Raw genomic sequence first — 16,141 nt, forward strand, 5'->3', positions numbered from 1 at the left:
CTGAGTTCCTCCAGTATTTTGTGTGTGTTACTTGGTAAATATGCGAAATTCATTGCCAAAGGCAGCTGCGGAGGCCAAGTCTTTTGTATATTTAAGGGAGAGGTTGATAGATTCTTGATTGGTCAGGGAGTGAAGTGATATTGGGGGAGGGGGAGGCTGGATATGGGGCTGAGAGGAAAAATGGATCAGCCATGATGTAATGGTGGAGCAGACTCGATGGGCAAAAAGTCCTCATTTTGCTCCTATATCTTATGGTCTTCTGGTTGTATGGTACCGGGGAACCATTCAGTAGCCTTATGACAGTAGGATAGAAGCTGTCCTAGAGCCTGGCACTACAGGCTTTCAGGCCTTTGTATCTTCTGTCCAATGGCAAAGGGGGTAGCAGTAGCTTCCCACTGTTGCTCGAGAGATTTGAGGTGGCAGGTTTGGGCTTAAGGAGGATGGAGTTGAGTCAATGGTGAGGAAAGCAAATGCAATGTTAGGATTCATTTCAAAAAAACTAGATCTACTGCTGAGGCTTAAGGCATTGGTCAGACCACACTTGGAGTATTGTGAGCAGTTCTGAGCCCCTGAGGAAGGATGTGCTGCCATTGGCGAGGGTTCCGGAGAATGAAAGGATTAACATGTGAGGAACATTTGATGTTCTTGGCTTATACTTGCTCGAGTTTAGAAGAATGGGGGGTTCTCATTGAAACGTGCTGACCATTGAATAGCCGAGATAGGGTGGATGTGGAGAAGATGTTTCCAATGGGGAAACAGATAGTGTTAGAGGGCACATCCTCAGAATAGAGGGATGTCCATTTAGAACAGGGTGAGGAGGAGTTTCTTCAGCTAGAGGGTGATAAGTCTGTGGAATTCATTGCCACAGATGGCTATGGAGATCAAACCATTGGATATATTTAAAGCAGAGTTTGATAGGTTCTTGATTACTAAGGGTGTCAAGGTTACAGAGAGAAGGTGTAAGAATGGGGTTGACAGGGTTAAGTCAGCCATGATGGAAAGGTGGAGCAGACTAGATGGGCCAAATGGCCCCTTTCTGCTCCTATGTGGTTTTATGGTCTCTACCCACTGGGGCAGGACAGCTGAGCTATCTTTCCTGTTTGCAGTGCTGATGGTGAGTTCGCTGTGACACACATGACCAAGGCTCACCTCTTTGCGGGCGGCCATGTCCAATGGGTTCCGCCAGCCATCTACAAGAGCTCGTGCAGCATCGACGTCACCTTCTTCCCCTTCGACCAGCAGAACTGCAGGATGAAGTTTGGTTCATGGACCCATGACAAGTCCAAGATCGACCTTCGCTTCATGGACAGGAAAGTGGACCTGAAGGACTACTGGGAGAGTGGTGAATGGGCTATCGTCAATGCTGTGGGCACCTACAACAGCAAGAAATATGACTGCTGCTATGAAGTTTACGTTGACATCACATACTCCTTCATCATCAGGAGGCTGCCCCTCTTCTACACTGTCAACCTAATCATCCCCTGCCTCCTCATCTCCTGCCTAACCGTCCTGGTCTTCTACCTGCCTTCAGGCTGTGGGGAGAAGATCACTCTCTGCATCTCTGTCCTGCTCTCTCTCACCGTCTTCCTGCTGCTCATCACGGAGATCATCCCCTCCACCTCGCTTGTCATCCCCCTCATCGGCGAGTACCTCCTCTTCACCATGATCTTCGTCACCCTCTCAATCATCATCACTGTCTTCGTCCTCAACGTTCACCACCGCTCACCCAGCACCCACAGGATGCCCCGGTGGGTGCGCCGGCTGTTCCTGGACTTTGTTCCCCGCTGGCTCTTCATGCGGAGGCCAACAGATCCAGCCGAGACGTTTGTCAACAGGCAAGGCCTGCTGGAGCTGGAGCTGGAGACAAGGGTCTCTAGCTTGGGCCTGGCACTCTGCCATGCCATGCCATCAGTGACCCCTCACAGTCATCTCTGCCAGTGCCACGGCTGGAATTACGGACCCGGAGAGGGCCCCGAGGTCGAGTCCCGTCCACTGCTCTCTGCCGGCATCATCCGTGCACTGGAGGGGGTGAACTACATCGCCAACCACCTGCGTGCTGAGGATGCAGACTTCTCGGTAAGCACTGGGCGGCGGTGGGGGGGGGGCGCATGTGATGTTGTCACACTGGGGAGTGGGAAGACATGGTGGGAGTTTAGGGTACAGAGAGAATCATGCAGAGACCAAGAGGGTTCGGGTCGGGAGATTCTTTGAGGTAGACTGCATGGCCCAGTTTTTCAATTCCGAGCAAGATTCTCATCCGAACTAATCCCAGTGGCTCGCATCGGTTTATTAATTTATTTATTTGTATTTGGAGATACAGCACTGTACAGGCCTTTGCAGACCAGTGAGCCATGCCACCAAGTTTATCCCTAGCCTCATTACAGGACAACTTACAATGACCAATTAACCTACGAACCAGTATGTCTTTGGACTGTGGGAGGAAACCAGAGCACCCGGGGAAAACCCATGCACTGTGAGAAGGACATCTTACAGATGTTGCTGGAAATGAAATCTGAATCCCCACGCCCTGAGTTGCAATAGTGTTGTAGTGGATCACCAGAGCTGTCCTATTGTCACCCTGCATACGTGAGCTTAAATACCACAGTTAGGGTATGTGGTCCCAGTCTGTCACTAAGGTCGCTGACCAGCCTGAGGGCAGTTTTGTTCACAGCATGTGGCGGGTGCCCAGTGTGGGCCGCCAGGGTTGGAAGTGGACGTAGATACGAAAGTGGTGTTTAAGAGGCTGTCAGACAAATGAGCAACCAGGGAATGAAGGATGTAGAATGTGTACATTGAAGATTCGGTTATTTTGAATTGGCATCATGGTGAACACAGACATGATGGGCCAAAAGGCCTGTTCCAGTATTGTACTGTTTTTCATTCTAACCAATCGTAACCATGGGATACCCCGGTCAAATCCCCCTTGGGTAGGTCCTGTGGTTGTGACCTTTCTTCACCTCGAGCTTCACCTGGGTGGACTTGATGTGTCCGGTGTAGACAACTTCTAACCTTCTCTGACAGTTCTAAGGTAATTGACAGATCACCCATTGGAATGAGTGGATCACAATGTCTTCCTCATCAGCCTGCTTAGTTTGATAGTGTGCTGTCTTAGTTTGATTTTCCCAGGGGTGTGTGTCCTGCCTTTGCCCAGACACCAGCTGACAGACTCTGCTGTTAAGCTGCTGTTAGAAGACTGTCTTCCGAAGCTGTTAAAAAGTTCAAGAACGTTGTCTCATCATCTTTTACTTGTTTCACTTGTTTCTCTGATCACACGACCTTCCACATTAATGTAGTTAATATTTTCATGTAATGAATACCTTCGTCATGCTGAGTGACTCAGAGTTTAACTTTCAACTTATTAATGACTTTATATGAAAACTATGGACCTAACTCACTGCCCCAGAACCCCATAAAGAGAGCCATTCCTGCAGTGACACGGCCTCTCAGAGCAGAGCAGGGTGACTGAATCTCCCTTTCCCACTGCCAAATCCGTCACACAGAGCTCAAAGGTTGTCTTCATCGACTATCAGTGAAATGCCTACCACAAGGCATGGGAGCACAATCAGGCCATTCAGCCCATCGAGTCTTCTCTGCCATTCAATTACGCTGATTCTTTACAACCCCATTTTCTCTGTAATCCTTAACCCTTTTACCAATCAAGGACTTACAAATCTCTGCATCAAACACAAATATGACTTGTCCTCCACAGCCATCGGTGGTAATGAATTCCACAGCTTCACCACCAGTGGCTCTGGCTGAAGAAATTCCTTTCTATCTCCGTTCTAAAAGCACATCCTTTATTCACTGTGTATTGATTTGATCTGTGTAAATAGTACACAACACCTGCTTTACAGAGGTACAGGTGACATTAATAAACCAAAATACCCCTTTGTTCGGAGTCTGCACCGTCTGTTCCGAGACTCCCCCACTGTTAGAAACATCTTCTCCATGCACAGACAATCCAGGCCTTTCAATATTCGATAGGATTTAATGTGGCAACCACCCCACCCCACACCCCGCACGACATCCTTCTGAATTCCAGTGAGTGCAGTCCCAGAAACATAAAACACTGTAAAATACCAGAGGGATATTCAGTAGTGTCAAAGTCTCTCGTCACCATCACATAACAGGTTAAATTTTACTTTGTGGGCACGTGGCCAAGTGGTTAAGGCATTGGACTAACGACTTGAAGGTCGTGAGTTCGAGCCCCAGCCGAGGCAACGTATTGTGTCCTTGAGCAAGGCACTTAATCACACATTGCTCTGCGACGACACTGGTGCCAATATGGGTCCTAATGCCCTTCCCTTGGACAACATTGGTGTCGTGGAGAGGAGAGACTTGCAGCATGGGCGACTGCTGATCTTCCATACAACCTTGCCAAGGCCTGCGCCCTGGAGAGTGAAGACTTTCCAGGCGCAGGACCATGGTCTCGCAAGACTAACGGATGCCTTTGTTGGTGTGACTGTATATTCAGGTGACACAGTGGAGCAATGAGAAGAGACTCTGCACACACAAAATGTCAGAGGAACTCAGCAGGTCAGGCAGTATCTATGGTTGGGAATAACTGGTTAATGTTTCAGGCTGAGAATAACACCATAAGGTATATGAGCAGAATTAGTCCATTCAGCCCATCGAGTCTATTCTGCTATTCCATCATGGCTGGCCCATTTCCTTCTTAACCCCATTCTCCTGAGTTCTCCCTGTAACCTTTCATGCCCTGAATAATCAAGAACCTATCAACCTCTGCCCTAAATACACCCAATTACCCTGGCGTCCACAATAGCTTGCGGTGATGAATTCCACAGATTCACCACCCTCTGCCTAAAGAAATTCCTCCTCATCGCCATTCTGAATGGATGCTCCTCTATTCAGAACTTGTGCCCTCTGGTCCTAGACTTCCCCACTATAGGGAACATCCTCTCCACATCCACTCCATCTCGGCCTATCAATATTTGACAGGTTTCAATGAAATGCCCTCCTCTTTATTCTCCAATGACTTCAGGCCCAGAGCCATAAAAATCTCCTATATGACAAACCTTTCATTTTTGGAATTATATTCGGGAATGTCATTTGAACCCTCTCCAATGTCAGTAGATCCTTTTTTAGATAAGGGTCCAGGTCTGTTCACAATACTCCAAGTGAGGCCTCACTGGTTCTTAAAAAGCCTTATCAAAGATTCAAAGATTCAAAAAAGTTTATTGTCATTCTAACCATACATCAGCTCTGCAGGGCAGAATGAGACAGAGTTTCTCAGGGGCAGTGCCTGTTACTTCCTTGCTTTTATACTCTAGTCCACTCAAAATGAATGCTAACGTTGCATTCGCGTTCCTCACCACCAACTCAACCTCCCTAATCTGTCAAAATCTTTCTGCAGCCTTCCTGCTTCCTCATCAGTATCTGCCCCTCCATCTTGTATTGTCTGCAAACTTGGCCACAAAGCCATCAATTCCATCATCTAAATCATCACAGTAATCGTGTCATGGGTTCCATGCCAAAACCATTTAAACTGTCTACTCCCATCATCCTACACTGGGGATCATAGCCTTCCACACCCCTACCATCCATGTACCTCTCCAAACTTCTCTTAAACATTGAAATCGAGCTCGCATGCACCACTTGTGCTGGCAGCTCATTCCACACTCTCACAGCCCTCTGGGTGAAGAAGTTTCCCCTTATGTTCCCCTTAAACTTTTCACCTTTCACCCTTAATCCATGACCTCTAGCTGTAGTCCCACCCAACCTCAGTGGAAAAGGGTGCTTATATTTACCCTGATTAAACTTCTCATAATTTTGTTTTGCTCTATCCAATCGCTACTCAATCTTCTACATTCTAAGGAATACAGTCCTATCCCTATTCAATATGTCCTTATATCTCAGGAAATTGTAAATTTTCTCTCTACTCTTTCAACCTTGTTTACATCTTTCTTGTAGGTACTTGACTAAAACTGTACTCAGTACTCCAAATTAGGCCTCATCAATGTCTTACACAACTTCAACATATTATCTTATCTTCTGTATTCAGTACATTGATATATGACAGCCAATGTGCCAAAAGCTTTCTTTACAACCCTGTATAACTGTAGTGCCACTTTCAATGAAATATGGACCTGTGTTCCCAGATCTCTTTGTTGTACCGCCTTCCTCAGTGCCCTAAAATTCATTGTGTAAAACCCACCCTAGTTGGTCCTAACAAAGTGCAAAACCTCACACTTGTCTGCATTAAATTCCATCTGCCATTTTACAGCCCATTTTTGCAATAGATCCAGATCCCTTTGCAAGCCATGATAGTCTTTCTTGCTGTCACTACACCCCCAATTTTGAAGTCATCTGCAAATATGCTGATCCAGTTGACCACATTGATATAGATGACAAGCAGTAAAGAACCCAACAGTGATTCTTGCCACACTTGACTAGTCACAGGTCTCCAGTCTATGACCACCCTCTGGCTTTTCCCACAAAGCCATTGTCAAATCCAATTTAGTACCTTGTCTTGAATACCGAATGACTGAACCTTCTTGACCAACTTTCCACGTGGGTCCTTGACAAATGCCTTGCTAAAGTCCATTTAGACCACACCCACTGCCTTGCCTTCATTCCCTTTCCTGGTAACTTCCTCGAAAAACACTATAAAATCGGTTAGACATGACCTGCTACTCATAAACCATCCTTAATCAGTCCATGTCTATTCAAATACTTGCATACCCGGTCCCATAGAATACCTTCAAATAACTTTCCCACAAATGATGTCAGATTCATTGGCCTATCATTTCCTGGTTTATGTTTAGAGCCTTTTTGAAACAGTCAAACAACAATCCTCTGGTACTTCTCCTGTCACTAATGTTGATTAAAATATCTCTTCTCGGGCCCTGGCAATTTCTGCACTTGCCTCTCGTAGGTTCTGGGGGAACAACTTGTCAGGCCCTGGGGATTTATCCACTCTGATTTCCCTTAGGATAGCCAACAGCTCATCCCCTGCAATCTGTGCAAGGTCCATAAAGCTGATGCCGTTTTGCCTCACTGCTATAGACTCTGTGTCTGTCTCATTGACATTCAGCATAAAAAGAAGCATCCCCAGCACAGCTCCCTGTGGAACTCCACTATTCACGGGCAGTCAATCTGAAAAGGCTCCCTTTATTCCCAGTCTTTGCCTCCTGCCAATCAGCCACTGTTTTAGCCATGCTAGAATCCTTCCTGTAATACCATGCCCTCGTATCTTGTTAAGCAACCTCATGTGCCTTGTCAAATGCCTTCTGAAAATCTAAATACACAACATCTACTGATTCTTTGTCTATCCTGCTTGCTATTTCTTCAAAGAATTCCAACAGATTTGTCAGGCAAGATTTTCCCTCAAAGAAACCATGTTGACTTTAGGTTATGTTATCACGTGCCTCCAGGTAACCTAACAATTGACTCCAGCATCTTCCCGACCAGTGAGGTCAGACTAATTGGCCTATATTTTCTTATCTTCTGCCTCTCACCCTTCTTGAAGAATGGAATGATATTTGCTGTTTTCCAATCTTCCAGAACCATGCCAGGATCCAGTGACTCTTGAAACATCATTACTAATGTCTCCACAATATCTTCAGCTGCCTCTTTCATAAACCTGGGATGTAGTCCACCTGGTCCAGGTGACTAATCTACCTTCAGACCTTTCAGCTTCCCGAACACCTTCTCCCTAGTAATAGCAATTGCACACACTTCTACCCCCTGATACTGTCAAACCTCTGGCATATATCTTGTGTCTTCCACAGTGAAGACTAATGCAAAATACTTATTTAGTTTGTCTGCCATTACTACTTCTCCAGCATCATTTTTCAGCGGTCCAGTAACTGCTCTGAGCTCTCTTTTACTCTTTAAGTATATGAAAAACTTTTGGTATCCTCTTCGATATTATTGGCTATCTATTTCATCTTTTCCTTCCTTATGGCTTTTTGGTTCCCTTCTCTTGGTTTTTAAAACTTCTCAATCCTCTAACTTCCCACTACTTTTGTTCTATGATATGCCCTCATATTTGCTTTTATGTTTGTTTTCACTTTCCTTGTCGGGCACAGTTGTGTCATCCCACCTTCAGAATACTTCTTTTTATTTGGCATGTATCAATCCTGCCTGCTCCGAAATGCTCCCAGAAACTCCAGCCATTGCAGCTCTGCTGTTCTCTGCTAGTGTCCCCTTCCAAACAACTTTGGCCAGCACCTCTCTCATGCGTCTGTAAATCCCTTTGCTCCACTACAATACTGTTACAGTACATTTAAGTTATATTGTCCCTTTCAGATTTCTGGGTGAATTATATCATATTATGGTTACTGTCTCCCAAGGGATCATTTATCTTCAGTTTTCTAATCAAATCCAGTTCATCACATATCACCCAATCCAGAATAGACTTTATCCTCGTGGGCTCAACCATAAACTGCTCTAAAAAGCTATCTTGAATGCGTTCTGCAAATTCTCTGTCTAGGGATCCAGCCACAACCCAATCTTCCCAATCTACCTGCCTATTGAAAACTCCCAAGATTATGGTAACATTGTCCTTTTGACTTTACCTTTTCTATCTCCTGTTAAGATCTGCAGCCCACATCGTGGCTAATGTTCAGAGGCCCGTATATAATTCACATTCATGTATTTTCACTCTTGCCATTTCATAACTCTACCCACAAGGGTTCTACAACTTCTGATCCTATGTCACCACTTTCTAAGGAGTTGATTTCATTTTTACTAACAGAGCCATGCCACCCCCTCAACCTGTTTGCTGCCCTTTTGATATAATGTGTGTCCTTAGATGTTAAGCTCCCACCCATAATCTTCTTTCAGCCATGAGTCTGCGATGCCCACAGTCATACCTGCCGTTGTCTAATTGCGCTACAAGATCATCTACATTATTCCTTATACTGCATGCTTTCAAATATTACACTTTCAGTCCTGTATTCATCACTTGTCGATTTTGTTCCCCTGAATCATCAGAAACATCAGAACTTGCCACAAAAGTTGCATGTTTATTCCTCTGCACAGTTGCTGCCTGACCTGCTGAGATCCTCTTACACAAGATTTCCAGCATCTGCAGACCCGCTTATGTCCCCAAAGTCAGACTGAAATCTACATTGAAAATTTGATGAATAATGAGAAGCGACAGGGAAAGCTGTGCAGAGTCAAGGCCGTCCCACGGGGAGATCCAGTCCCGCTGAATGGTCTCTTCCTGTGCTCTTCCTGTACATAACCAATAGAGTAAGAATCATACAGCACAGAAACAGGCCCTTCGGCCCAACTGGTGTATGCCGACCAAGATGCCCCATCCTAGCTAGTCCCATCTGCTAGTGTCAGCCCATAACCTCTTAAACCTTTTCAATCCAAGTGTCTTCTAAGAGTTGTTGTTTACAATATATATTAATGACTTGGATGAGGGAATTAAGTGCAGCATCTCCAAGTTTGCGGATGACACGAAGCTGGGTGGCAGTGTTAGCTGTGAGGAGGATGCTAAGAGGATGCAGGGTGACTTGGATAGGTTGGGTGAGTGGGCAAATTCATGGCAGATGCAATTTAATGTGGATAAATGTGAAGTTATCCACTTTGGTGGCAAAAATAGGAAAACAGATTATTATCTGAATGGTGGCCGATTAGGAAAAGGGGAGGTGCAACGAGACCTGGGTGTCATTATACACCAGTCATTGAAAATGGGCATGCAGGTACAGCAGGCGGTGAAAAAGGCGAATGGTATGCTGGCATTTATAGCGAGAGGATTTGAGTACAGGAGCAGGGAGGTACTACTGCAGTTGTACAAGGCCTTGGTGAGACCACACCTGGAGTATTGTGTGCAGTTTTGGTCCCCTAATCTGAGGAAAGACATTCTTGCCATAGAGGGAGTACAAAGAAGGTTCACCAGATTGATTCCTGGGATGGCAGGACTTTCATATGAAGAAAGACTGGATGAACTGGGCTTGTACTCGTTGGACTTTAGAAGATTGAGGGGGGATCTGATTGAAACGTATAAGATCCTAAAGGGATTGGACAGGCTAGATGCAGGAAGATTGTTCCCGATGTTGGGGAAGTCCAGAACGAGGGGTCACAGTTTGAGGATAGAGGGGAAGCCTTTTAGGACCGAGATTAGGAAAAACTTCTTCACACAGAGAGTGGTGAATCTGTGGAATTCTCTGCCACAGGAAACAGTTGAGGCCAGTTCATTGGCTATATTTAAGAGGGAGTTAGATATGGCCCTTGTGGCTACGGGTGTCAGGGGGTATGGAGGGAAGGCTGGGGCAGGGTTCTGAGTTGGATGATCAGCCATGATCATAATAAATGGCGGTGCAGGCTCAAAGGGCCGAATGGCCTACTCCTGCACCTATTTTCTATGTTTCTATGTCTCTATGTTATTGTACCTGTCTCAACCACTTTCTCTGTCAGCTTTTTTTTTGTAAATAAGCTGCACCACAAGTTTTAATAAAATCTCTGCTCTCTGTCCTTAACCCTCCAGTTTGTAATTCCACAACTCTGGAAAAAGACTGAGTGACTGAGGTTTTATAAAGCCAGACCACACTTGGAGCACTGCAAACTATTCTGGGCCCCTTATCTAGGAAAAGATGTGCTGGTATTGTAGAGGCCCAGAGGAGGGTCAGGAGAATGATTCCTGGAATAAAATGATTAATGTATGAGGAGTGTTTGATGGCTCTGCGCCTGTACCCATTAGAATTTAGAAGAATGATTGGGGTGTGGGCATTCACAGAAACCTATTGATTATCGGCAGGCATAGAAAGAGTGGATATGGAGAGGATGTTTCCAACAGAGAGCACAGTCTCAGAACAGAGGGACATCCCTTAAGGATAGAGATGAGGAGAAATTTCTTTTACCAGAGGATGGAGAATCTGTGGAATTCATTGCCACAAATGGGTATGGACACCAAGCACTGGGTATATTTATAGCTGAGGTTGATAGGTTCTTGATCAGTCAGGGCATCAAAGAATGGGGAGGACCCCATAGTAAATCAGCCATACTGAGAAGGTGGGTCAGACTTGATGGGCCAAATGGTCTAATTCTATTCCTTATGGTCTTATGTGCTCACACAGTCCCTGCCACTCATGATTTTATACACCTCTGTAACATCACCTTTCAGTTTCCTGCAGATTAAGGAATAAAGTCCAACCTTTCTTCATACCTCAGTCTCTCAAATGCTGTCAGCAGTCTCTCGTGGTTCCAACTGTGACAAAAGTGTTTAATGAATGAGCTCCCACATTTTGGTGAGAGCAGAGCCCAGGAGATTAATCCACTTCCCCAGGAATTCTGGACCATCCAGAGTATTATAGCACAGCTCAGAAGGTCACAGGTTCTTGCCACACTCTCTCTCTCTCACTCATTTCTAGGTGCATGAATATCTAGTAGACCTGGAATTTCTAGTCCTGACACTGGAGAAGTTTAAAGCTCTCTATTTAGATCGAGAGCAGCAGATATCCTAAAACTACTGCACATTCCATTTTCCCAATTTCACCTGATTTTTCCCCATTCTCCTCCACCACTACAGGTCAAAGAAGACTGGAAGTACGTTGCCATGGTGATTGACCGGATCTTTCTCTGGATATTCATCATTGCTTGCCTGTTGGGAACCATTGGACTCTTCCTGCCCCCGTGGCTGGCTGGAATGATCTGATGGTGGGAGGACAGTGGAGCCAGGATCACACACTCCAACCGACCCTGACTACCGTGACCCTGTTCTCCGAGGCAGGGGGTACCTGTGCTCCCACGTACCGGACACCAGGACCACTCTCTACACCCAACTGTTACCAATAATGAAAGCAGATATTAATAAAAAAAATTTTAATGTTGTGGATTTGTGGTTCAGTAAAATTTTTATCATCGGTTGATGCTTCTTCAATGTAATGGAATATTCCAGAAAATGCTTGTTTCTGTTGGTCTTCATTAGTCAGAGAATTGAGTTCAAAGTTGCAAGATAATATGGCAGCTCTATAAAACTCTGGCTGGACCACACTTGGAATATTGTGTTTAGTTGGTCACACCATTATAGGAAGGATGTGGAAGTTTATGAGAGGGGGCAGAGGAGATTTACCAAGACACTGCCTGGATTAGAGGGAATAATTTATGAGGGTAGAATGAGTGAGCCTGGGCTTTTCTCTCTGGAGGAAAGGAGGATTAGTGATGACTTGACAGAGGTGTACAAGGTGATAAGAGGCATAGATTGAGTGGATAGATGGAGAGTTTATCCAAGGGTGGAAATGATTAATATGAGGGGGCATTATTTTAAGCTGATTGGAGGGAAGTTTGAAGTCAGAGGTAGATTTTTTACACAGCGAGTAGTGAGTGTGTGTTGAATGGGGTGGTGGTAGAGACAAAAACATTAGCGACATCTAAGAGGCACATATATGATAGAACAATGGAGAGTAAAGTGGGAGTGAAGGTTTAGATTGATCTGTATGTATTCAAAGATATAGAGTGGCCTTCTCTTGTCATCCCCCTCAACAGCAGGTTATCACTTTGCATGCTGTTGGGGGGAGTGACATAGCTGAGGAAAGTCACAGTGATTGGGTCTCTGGCACTGAATCTGGCTCTGTGACTCAAAAGAGAAGTGGGGAGAAGAGACGAGCTATGGCAACCCGAGTTTCATTAGATAAGAGAATAGAAAGGAGGTGCTGTGAGCAAGAATGAGATTACTGGATGGCATATTTTCTCCCAGGTGCTAAGGTCCAGGACAACTCAGACTGAGTCCTCAGCATTCTTAGGTAGGAGGGTGAACAGCCAGACATCGTTGTCCATGTAGTTACAAATGACATTTGTTGGAACAGTGACAAAGTACTGCAGAGTGAGTTCAGGAAGTTAGGGGCTCAGGTAAAGGGCAGGTCCTCCAGAGCTGTGACCTCAGGAACGCTACGCATGCCACGTGCTACTGAGGCCGGAGCTAGGATGATTATAGTATTTAATATGTGGCTAGGGAGTTGGTGCAGGAGGGAGGGCATAAGATTTTTGGATCACCGGGCTCTCCTCCAGGGCAGGTGGGACCTGTACGGAAGAGACAGTTTCCATCTGAACTGGAGGGGAACTAATACTCTCCTGGAAAGGTTCTCTAATGCTGCATGGTGGGGTTTAAACTAGAGTCACAGGGGGATGGGAACCAGTGCCAGAACAGATAGTAGAGTTGTGGAGGCAGATGCTGGTAAGACATCAGACAAAGTCAGGAATCAAAGACTGAGCATGGTGCGACGAGTGTCCTGAGTTGCGTATATTTTAATGCAAGAAGTATCACAGGAATGGCGGATGAACTCACGGCATGGATGAACACCAGAAATTATGACATTGTAGCCATTAGTGAGACTTGGTTGCAGGAGGGGCAGGACTGGCAGCTCAATATTCTGGGGTTCCGTGTTTTAGACCTGACAGAGCGGGGGAGATTAAAGGAGGAGGGGTGGTGTTACCAGACAGGGAAAATGTTTCAGCAGTGCATCGTCAGGACAGACTGGAGAACTCAACGAGTGAGACAATATGGGTGAAGCTGAGAAATAAGAAAAGTATGACCACACTATGTTACAGACCACCCAACAGTACAAGGGATTTTGAGAAACAATTTTGGGGAGTTTGCAGGCTGTTTCAAGAAACATAAGAGTTATAGAAAGTGATTTTAACTTTCCACATATTGACTGGGATTCCCATACTGTAAAAAGATCAGGTGAGATAGAGCAACACACATCAAAGTTGCTGGTGAACGCAGCAGGCCAGGCAGCATCTCTAGGAAGAGGTACAGTCGATGTTTCGGGCCGAGACCCTTCGTCAGGACTGAGATAGAGTTCGTCAGCTGTGTTCAGGATAGTTTTCCTCATCAGCATGTAGGGGGAGTGGGAATGGCCGTGGTTTGTGATGCACATTGGCATCAATAACAGGCAGAAAAGGGGAAGAGGTCCAACGCAGTGAGTATAGGGAGTTAGGAAAGGGAAGTCATCTCCATATTACTCTCTGTGTCACGGGCTAGTGCGGGTAGGAATGGGGTGATAGCACAGATGAATGAGTGGCTGCGGAGAAGGCACAGGGGACAGAGTTTCAAGTTCTCTGATCAATGGAATCTTTTTTTGGCGAAGGGGTGACCTGGATGAGAGGGACAGGTTGCACCTCAGCTGGAGGGGAGCCAATATCCTGGCCGAAAAGTTTGCTGATGCTGCTCAGCAGGGTTTAAACTGGTTTTGCAGGGGGCTGGGAACTGCAGTCCCTGGTCAGTATGGGAAGGATCAGATCAGAAGGTAGATGTCAGGAAAAGTATTGAAAGGTAAAATCGAAATAACAGGTACGATGGGTCAGACAGTTTGAAGTGTGTATATTTTAATGCTTGGGGTATTATGGGTAAGGGTGATGAACTTAGAGTATGGATCACGACATGGAACTACAATGTTGTAGCCATTACTGAAATTTGGCAAAGCAAAGGGCAGGAATGTACCAGGTTTTCAAAGTTTTAGAAAAGATGGAGGAGGAGGTAAAGAAGAGTTCAGAGTTACACGACTAATCAGGGACAATATCACAGCTGCACCCAGGGGCAACAGAATGCAGGGGTCAGGGACAGAGCCCATGTGGGTAGAACTCGGGAGAAGGACGGGTGCAATTACACTGATGGGATTGGTCTGCAGACCCCTAATATCTCAAGGACATTGAGGAACAGATATGTAATCACATAGGGGAAGGTATAAAGATAAGGGGGTTGTTGTCGTGGGGGATTTACACTCATTAACACTGAGATACTTGCAGGCCACGGCCTCAGCTCAGTGCAGAGATGAGTAAACCTTGCAGAGCAGTGAAATGAAGTTCAGTGAAGAGACAAGTAAACCTCATGGATTAGCGATCTGAACTGGCCCGTCCCTCACCTCTGGCTGCTCCAACACACTGACTTTTTCAATATAGTGTCATAGTCCGGTTGTGAAGTCCGTGTTCCGGTTCACGGTCTGGTCCATGGCTCCTTGTTCCGGGGTTTCTGGTTTTCCCCAGTTTCTGTTGTGGACACATGTTTCTCGTTATGGGGCTGAGACATAAATACCTCTGCAAACCCGGGATTCCCTGCTAGACTGTTCTGTTCCCCTCCCTGTCTTTCCCTCCCTCGCCAGACTCTCTGCCTGGATACCTCGCCTGATTCTCTGCCTAGATACCTCACCTGACTCTCTGCCTAGATACCTCACCTGACTCTCTGCCTGGACACCTCGCCTGACTCTCTGCCTGGATACCTCACCTGACTCTCTGCCTGGACACCTCGCCTGACTCTCTGCCTGCTCACCCAGCCTGGATACCCCGCCTGTACCACTGCAGTGTTACTGCCAGAGCAAGACCGGAGCCTTGTTAGGTCAAAATAAGGAACTGTCTTTTGTTGTGTGGAATTGTCTCTCTGTGTCCACGCCTTCGCTAGATGGGTCCGGCCGTTTGCTGCCACCTTGTGTTGGGATCCATCTCTTCCTGTTCAGTGTTCTATGTATGAGTCCCGGCCCTATGTCCTGTTACCAAGGAGGGGTCTCAGCTCTGTGTTACGTGTGTGAGTCTCGGCCCTACGTCCTGTTCCCAAGGACGGGACCCAGCTCTGTGTTCCGTGCTCCTGTCTCTTCTAGTCCAAGGCTCCATGGTCCTGAAGGCCTTCGTCCTGTCCGTGCCTAGTCCATTCCTATCTGAGTCCTGACCACGTGCTTTTACCTGTCCTTGTGTCTCACCCTACCCAGGAGTTCCTCATCCAAGCCATGTCCAGTCCTGTAGCCTCATCTTGTCCTCGCCTAGTTCTGGAGTCGGAGCCCGAGTCAAGTCCCAGGTTCTGGGTCCATGCCCAGTCTCTGGCTCGAAGTCCATACCCAAGCCTCGAAGTACCCTAGACCCAAGATCCCAGACCCCAGCCAGCAGCCAAGCTCAAGATTCCAGACCCCAGCTGGCAGCCAAGCACAAGATCCCAAGCCAAGCTCCAAGAACCCAAGCCTTGAGGATCCCAAGCCAAGCTCCAGGAACACAAGCCTCGAGGATCCCAAGCCAAGCTCCAGGAACACAAGCTTCGAGGATCCCAAGCCAAGCTCCAGGAACACAAGCTTCGAGGATCCCAAGCCAAGCTCCAAGAACCCAAGCCTCGAGAATCCCAAGCCAAGCTCCAAGAACCCAAGCCTCGAGGATCCCAAGCCAGGCTCCAAGAACCCAAGCCTCT

The 16,141-nt window shown here is 46.4% G+C and overlaps 1 protein-coding gene across 1 annotated transcript in view; it reads left to right on the forward strand.

Annotated features, from left to right (window-relative positions):
* The window catches only part of LOC134350034 (neuronal acetylcholine receptor subunit alpha-2-like), a 38,773-nt gene extending 26,999 nt beyond the window's left edge, over window positions 1-11,774 (forward strand). The window contains exons 6-7 of the mRNA XM_063054943.1: window positions 1,107-2,076; window positions 11,504-11,774. Coding sequence (XP_062911013.1) covers window positions 1,107-2,076; window positions 11,504-11,629 — 1,096 coding nt within the window. The 3' untranslated portion in view covers window positions 11,630-11,774. The remainder of the gene's footprint in view (window positions 1-1,106; window positions 2,077-11,503) is intronic.
* Window positions 11,775-16,141: the final 4,367 nt, after the last annotated feature.

Source organism: Mobula hypostoma, chromosome 8, assembly GCF_963921235.1.
Source record: "Mobula hypostoma chromosome 8, sMobHyp1.1, whole genome shotgun sequence".
In the NCBI taxonomy this organism is placed as follows: Eukaryota; Metazoa; Chordata; class Chondrichthyes; order Myliobatiformes; family Myliobatidae; genus Mobula; species Mobula hypostoma.